This window comes from Callithrix jacchus, chromosome 19, assembly GCF_049354715.1.
Source record: "Callithrix jacchus isolate 240 chromosome 19, calJac240_pri, whole genome shotgun sequence".
Classification (NCBI taxonomy): Eukaryota; Metazoa; Chordata; class Mammalia; order Primates; family Cebidae; genus Callithrix; species Callithrix jacchus.
In genome coordinates, this window is record NC_133520.1 from 35467221 (window position 1) to 35474161 (window position 6941).

General features: G+C 49.6%; 1 protein-coding gene across 1 annotated transcript in view; it reads right to left on the reverse strand.

Annotated features, from left to right (window-relative positions):
- Positions 1-6941, reverse strand: part of PLXNA2 (plexin A2) — a 223882-nt gene that overhangs the window by 82003 nt on the left and 134938 nt on the right. Inside the window, exon 5 of the mRNA XM_035280804.3 lies at positions 432-532. Within this exon, the coding sequence (XP_035136695.1) occupies positions 432-532 (101 nt within the window). The remainder of the gene's footprint in view (positions 1-431; positions 533-6941) is intronic.

Consider the following 6941-nt stretch of genomic DNA (forward strand, 5'->3'; position numbering starts at 1 on the left):
CCCATCCAGGCTCACACAGCAGTTAGCTTGGGTCTAAGCCTCACAATGCTGATGTACCACCAGCTGCACACTCTTGGCACAGAGGGGCAACTTCTTCAGGCTACACTGAGGAGGTTCTAGGGAAACCTCAAGACTACCGTTTCCCTTGTGAGCTCTTTCAAAGACACAGGGATATAAGCACATCCCTTCAGAGCAGCTGAAGGGCTGAATTTGGAAGTAAAATGAGAGAGGCAAAGGCCCTGCTCTTAGAAAGAAGGCCCACCCATGGGCTCTTTGCCTCTTTCTGCTCTCAACACTGAAGCCACGATTAGAATTGCTGCTCTGAAGAGGGCAATTCCTCTCTCTCTGCAAAACGCTATCATATCCCATCATTCCAGGAAAGTCCCGGTCTTCTGCATGCCAAGCCCTTTTCCAGTATACCCCAAACTTACATGTTGTGCAGGGCACACCAGCCACAGTGAGGGTCCCCCGAGCTCAGGCACTCCCCACAAGTTGTATACTGCTCACACGACTCCACGGGGACCCTGGTGACCTGGCAGAGAGAGGAAAGAGGGTACAGTGAGGTTACTCTGTGACGATTAGCAGGTGTGTGTCAGACAGTCCTGCATGTACTCACACTTGCACTGTCAACTCCCCTAAAGAGGTGACACTGGTGGCCAATCATGAGCTCAATGTCCCCAGTCTCTTTACCTGTGTAAGGCGGGTAGGCTAAGCTGAATGTGTTTCTGAGTGGCAGGCCTAAGACTTCTTGCCTTTGCTAGAGGTAGCAGCAAATCCTCCATCTACTTCTGCCTGCCACTAGCATCCTAGCCTGGCAAGCCAGTGACAAGCACTGGAAATGGTTAACTCTGTTGAAAGGCTATTGAGTGGCACAAACTCATCTCTGAAGAGCTTTCAGCTGGGCTTGGGCTGAGACATCCTGCCTACACAGAAAACATTCAAAAAGGGAGAGGAGAAACTTTTCCCATCAAATAATATTCATAGTATGGCACAGACTCTTTACAGCCAACCAAATATACCACCTGGATCCAATTATCCCATTCTCTGATGCCTGCATTCAGTTTCTCTAGTAAATCTCCCATCCTTTGAAAAGTCTGGCTAAATGGGAACATCCACAGAAAAGAGCAGCCTGATTCTGTCTTGCCTGGAAAGTGGGAATCTGCAGATCAAGACCCTGCCCCACTAGAGACTGCAGCCCTTGCAAACTCCTCCTGGCCTTCTGCTGGGGCCCTGCAGGGACTTGAGCTGGGCCTGTCTGGATATTGCTCACCCCCACCTGCACAGCAGGAGTGGCAATAAAGGCCAGGCACAGGGGTCAGAGGACTGATGTGTTCCAGTTGATATGTCCTAGGTGTCTGTTGCTGGCTGGGGCAGGAGGCTGCTGGGCTGCAAAAACATTTGCTGGGCTGGGAATGGGTTCTTATTTGTTAGGGCATAGAGGTCCCCCACCTGCTGGATGTGCAAAAAAGTAAACACATAACCTGTGCTCCAGCAGCACAGTGATCCGCCTCTGGCAGGGGGGACAAATGATATGATGGAGACACCTTCACGGCATCCTCCTGAGAGGTTCAGGATGGATCCTAACACTGTTCATTCAGCAAATGTTTATCAGATGTCAACCCTGTGGAGCTCTGGTGCTATGCAATACGGAAAAAATAGCGAACAGCACACAGATTCTGCCCTCGAAGAACCCCACAGTCCAGTGGGAGTTGGTAATTACAAACTGAGACTCGCTCTATGTTGTGCTGAGTTTTTGTTGTGCGGGATTGCTGTGAGTGCTGAGGGTTTGGGGAGCTTAGAGAAGAGGTGACCAGGGGGTGAGTGTGCCTTAAAGGGCAAGAGGGGGTCAGATGCAGAGACCTGGAAAGACAGGCCAAACTGAAGGATTATGATGAGCAAAAGCGATCATGGACAGGTTCAGTATAAACTTAAGTGTAGGGCATACAGCGGGTGAGGGGAGAGATAAGAGCCTGCCTTTCCTCTCTTGGGTGTCCCCACCCATCCTTGTTACATCATCACATTTAATATTTCAATTTTTCTGTAAGTCAGTGACATGATCAGCTTTAAACATCCCTAACCTCCTTTTACTAATAAAAACATGAAATGCAGGGAGATGAGTGTAAAATCTTGCAACTTTGTTTTTTTAAAAAAACCCTGGTACCCTAAGTGTAGGATGGAGGATAGCTGATTTGAAATAGCTCAAGTATAACAGACTTGAGGGTTTGAGTTGTTTCAAAAATCAACTCAACTCTAAGTCTGATATGACCTGATAGGGTGATGTGCTAATGAAAGAAGCTATTTTGACAATGGGCTGCATACATAGACACACAGCATCAGGGTCAAGAGAAGCCACCCCATATTGGGGAGTTCAGAGTTCAGGTCTCTGCCACCTGCCCTAGGAGGGGGCATTGCTCAACCAGAGATCCTTCCCGGAGGGTGGCCAGGATGGGGTGGGATGCAGAGGTGGTGACTGAGGTACAGCAGATGAACCTGGGATGTTTGTTTAGTCCAATGAAGCGGAGTCTCAAGGTAGTCATGGAGGCTGCGTTCCTGTGTTCAGAGGCCAACAGTATGGCTGCAGTAGGACTCTTGGGTGAAAAGTTCAGAAAAGCTCAACATCATGCAACAGCCTCGCTTTTCAAAGGAACACCTATCACAGGGGTGCCTAAGCAGTCACGGTGACATTCATCATGAAGGCTGTAAGAAAGGACTTTTGCCCTCAGAGGAAGGCCACGGTAGTCCCTTCCAATTCTGACATTCCAGCATTCTATTTCCCATAGTTTCTCCAATTCCTCCTTGAGACATTTACGTTTATGATTTTTGTCCTGTACAACTTTACAGTTAAAAGATAACATGCAGCCACCACCACCACCAATTGATTGCACACCGCCTTAAAGAACAACCCTTGAACCCTGCCTCATGGCCCACGATACCTACAAGAAACACCTTTCAGACAGGTATCTGCCAGAGACCTTCTAGTGTGCCTCTCCCGGGCCTGGTGACTACCAGCCTTCTGGGATATCGCAGACCCTGGCTGCCTAGGGGGCTTCCGCTGGCCCCCTCCAAACCACTCTCTAAGGCCTGAGAGCGGCAGTTCAGTGCCTAGCCTCCTTGTCTTGGGTTTCGGGCTCCTTGTGAGTGATGTCTGCATCTGGCTGCAAATTAAAACAACTGTCTGCATTGCATTCGGCCCGTCTGTCAAAACACAGCCCGGCCCTCAGCAGCTGGGAAAAGGGGCCCTGAATGAGAGCAGTGTCTCCAGCAACAAAGCCCACTTTCACGCCAAGTGCCACGGAGATAGTGAAACCCTGTTCTTCTCCAAACATGAAACCAATAGCACAACTATTTTTCCTGTTTCCTGGGCCCTCCTGGTGGGATTTTTTTTTTTTTTTTTTTTTTCTTAATGCACTGAGTTGAAGAGCAAAGTGAAACAGGAAACTTGTAAGTTGGTGGGAGTTGGGGGGGGGAGGGGCGTCTAAAACTTGAATTATTCTCTAATAGCCACACACAAACCAGAGGAAAGAAATGTCACAGTGACCGGGAGGAGACCCTCAAAGTCAGATGTTCCCAGGGGCCTTCTCTGTCTCCTATATTCATGTGCTTCTATGTTCGTTCGTCAGCCAATATTCATTGATCGTGTCCTCCATCCAGGCCAGTGTGCCAGGCACTTCAGAATAAAAACAACAGCAGCATTAAAACACAACTAGCACCTTCAAGTTGCAAACAGACTAGCAATAAAAAGAAGAAAGCGAGGCGTGTTCTAAGAGAAGTATTCAAAGAGGGCTGAGGGAATTGAGAGCAAGGAGAAAACGGTGCCTGCGTCTGTGCTGCCCAGTACAATCGCCACTAGCCCCACGCAGCTATTGAGTTTGAAATGTCGCTAGGGCAGATTAAGATGTACTGTAAGTCCGCAGTACACACTGGATTTGGAAGATTTAGTGAGGAAAAGAAAAAAGGGAAAAATTACATCAATAATTTTTTATCGACATGTTGAGAAGATATTTTGCCTATATTGGGTTAAATGGATTATTAATTTCACCTGTTCTTCTTCCTTTTTGAAATGTGGCTGCTAGAAAAGTTAAAACTACACATGTAGTTCATGCTTGTGGCTTGAATTTTGTTTCTACCTGACAGTGCTGCCCTAGATGGAGAATACACAGTATGTGTCTGGGCCTTTAAAAGTGAAGAATATGGCTGGGCCCCGTGGCTCATGCCTGTAATTCTGGCACTTTGGAAGGCTAAAGTAGGCAGATCACGAGGTCAAGAGATGGAGATCATCTTGGTCAACATGGTGAAACCCCGTCTCTACTAAAAATACAAAAATTAGCCAGGTATGGTGGTGTGTACCTGTAGTCCCAGCTACTTGGGAAGCTGAGGCAGGAGAATCACTTGAACCCGGGAGGCGGAGGTTATAGTGAGCCAAGATGGCACCACTAGATTCCAGCCTGGCCACAGAGTGAGACTCAATCTCAAAAAAAAAAAAAAAAGGTGAAGACTAGACACATGAAGGGCATTCCAGGTGGAAAGAACCATATAAGCAGACATTGGAAAGCAGTTTCTTCAGACATCTTTGGTGAGGGCAAGGGAGGGACGTGCAAGTCTGGATATGTGGGGCTGGGTGACAATGGGAAGAACTGCTAAGACCACAGAGCTGGAATACGTGATGCCTCTGAGCCTTCTAGCCTTGGCCCAAACAATGTCCTCCATGAGGCAGGCCTGGGGCTCTCAAGGAGCAACGGCCCTTAATGTATGGTCCTCAAAACAGCACCACTGGTGTCACCTGCGAGATTACTGGACATGAAAATCCAAGGTCCACTAAATCAGCAACACTGGGAAAAGGGCCCAGGAAATGGGTCTTAACAACCCTCCAGCCGATTCTCATGCATGCCAACCACTGAGATAGTCGACTCCAGCTCCCCGAATGGGTCTTTTTAAATGTTAGGTCCTGGGGCCGGCAAGAAACAGAATATTACTCTTCCTTGGGGCTATAAAAGGAATTAGAGGGATCTTAGGGGTATAGGGGAAGGCAACAGTACTCTGGGGACTACTTCATGCCCAGTGAGAACTTGGTTCTAATGATTCTGCATCTACGGAGTCCATAAAGGACCAAGTTCAAGCCTCCACAATCAGGAGCCACTTCATCGTGCACCCCAGGTGACAGCCCAGCACTTGCTCTAGGGTTGGGTGGGTGGGGAGGGAGATGTCTTCAGAAGCCTAAAAAGGAAAGGGAGTTTTCTCCTGGACAGTGTCCACTGCATTGGGTGCCCTCTGTCAGGGCTGACTCAGAGTTTAATGGGACGCTCTATGATACTTTAATTGGCATTTGTTTATTATTATTGCGTTTTAATTATGCCTGAGGCTCCCTGGCCTCCTCCACTCTGAGTGCTGGGATCTGGGAGTGGCGATTGAGTGTGGCGACCGGAGTCATACAGTGGGAGGGTGCCCTTCCTCCTGTCCCCCCGCCTTCTCCCCAGGACCTGAGGTGTTGCTTCAAACTGGATTCCACGCTCACGCTCGCCACTCTTTTCTCCTTGATCTTATGGCTTGTAATTATGGCTTTAATGAATATAACTGTCCTATTAAGTCATTTACTTAAGAAATACTCTTAATTAAAGGTGACTCACTGTATTCTTGGCTCTCCTGGCCCCAGAGCCTTGTGTCTCTGGTGCCTTCCTTGGCCTGATTCAGTGGGGTTGGGGATATATGGAAAGGACCTGGCAGGGGGTGCAAACTGTGGGGCAGTTTTCTTTCCCCAACCAACTCTCTCCATTCAGCTCACAGCTAGCCCACAGGGTGTGAGGCCCAGTACAACCAGACACATTGTCAGATGATTAGAGGTCGTGGGGACAAGCCACTGAGGGAAGCTGCTGAAGCCAGCCTCTTTCCTGAAGATCTTGAAAAGCATGGCAGACCTGTAGGTTTGGACCATCCAAGGTTAGCCCAGGAAGGCCTCAGAGGCCCTGAGAGTGAGCCCTCCTGGACAGAGTCCCGGGCAATGACTCCCATCAGGAGCAGACACATCACCCTTCCCACAGAAGGGTTTCCCAATGGTAGGCATAAGAACAAGTACCCTTTGCCAAGTGAGCTTGGGGACAGAGAATCGACATTGCATCTCTGCCACCCTATGTAGACACGTGGAAGGGCCTACATGGTTCTGAGCACTTGTATGGCTCTTCCAAAGAAAGGCCTGAGTTGAAAGCAGAAAACCCCACATGATTCTGACAGTGGCTCATGCTGGAGGTACATTTAGTCCTTAAACGTCTACTGAGCCTCCTTACATTCTGCTCAACCCTCTGTTAGGCATCAGGGCTACTTTCTCTCCCCTCCTGGAGCCCATGGTTCAGTTGAGAACAAAACCAAGGAAACAGATAATCTCAATATGGTGGGACAGACGCCACAACAGAGGTAGAACCATGACAGTCATGGCTCAGAGGACAGAGAGTGGCAGCTCGCCTCATGGCGCTCTGGCAGGAGCACTCGGTGTTCCAGCGACCTGCAGGATTCCTTTGCAATCGTGCAAGAGAGACACAGAGGGACGAAAGGAACAAGGGAAAGCTGTGCCCCAGGCTGGCAGGCCCCCTCTGAGACTGAGAATTTAATCCCCTGCTTCCCCGGAATCTGCCCTCACCCCTGCCAGATGGTACACCTGTCCCCACACGTGTCCCCTGCCCCTGACACAAGGGAAGAAACAGAGGCCTTCCCAATGGCTGGGAGCCAGGTGGCAGGGGTGGGAGGTGGCACAGATGCCCAAATGGAGCACCAGTTGGCCTCATCAACAGCCTCCTGGTCCCCAGGGCTCGGGGCAGAGCACACAGCAGCTGAAGCTGATGGAGCTGCCTCCCTGGGCCTCTCTCCTTTCCTTTGTAACTTCTCTTGGTGGTCCCTCCCTGCAGGCCCCCCCGCTTCAGGTTTGGAGGGTCTCAGAGCCACCTTCTTCTCTT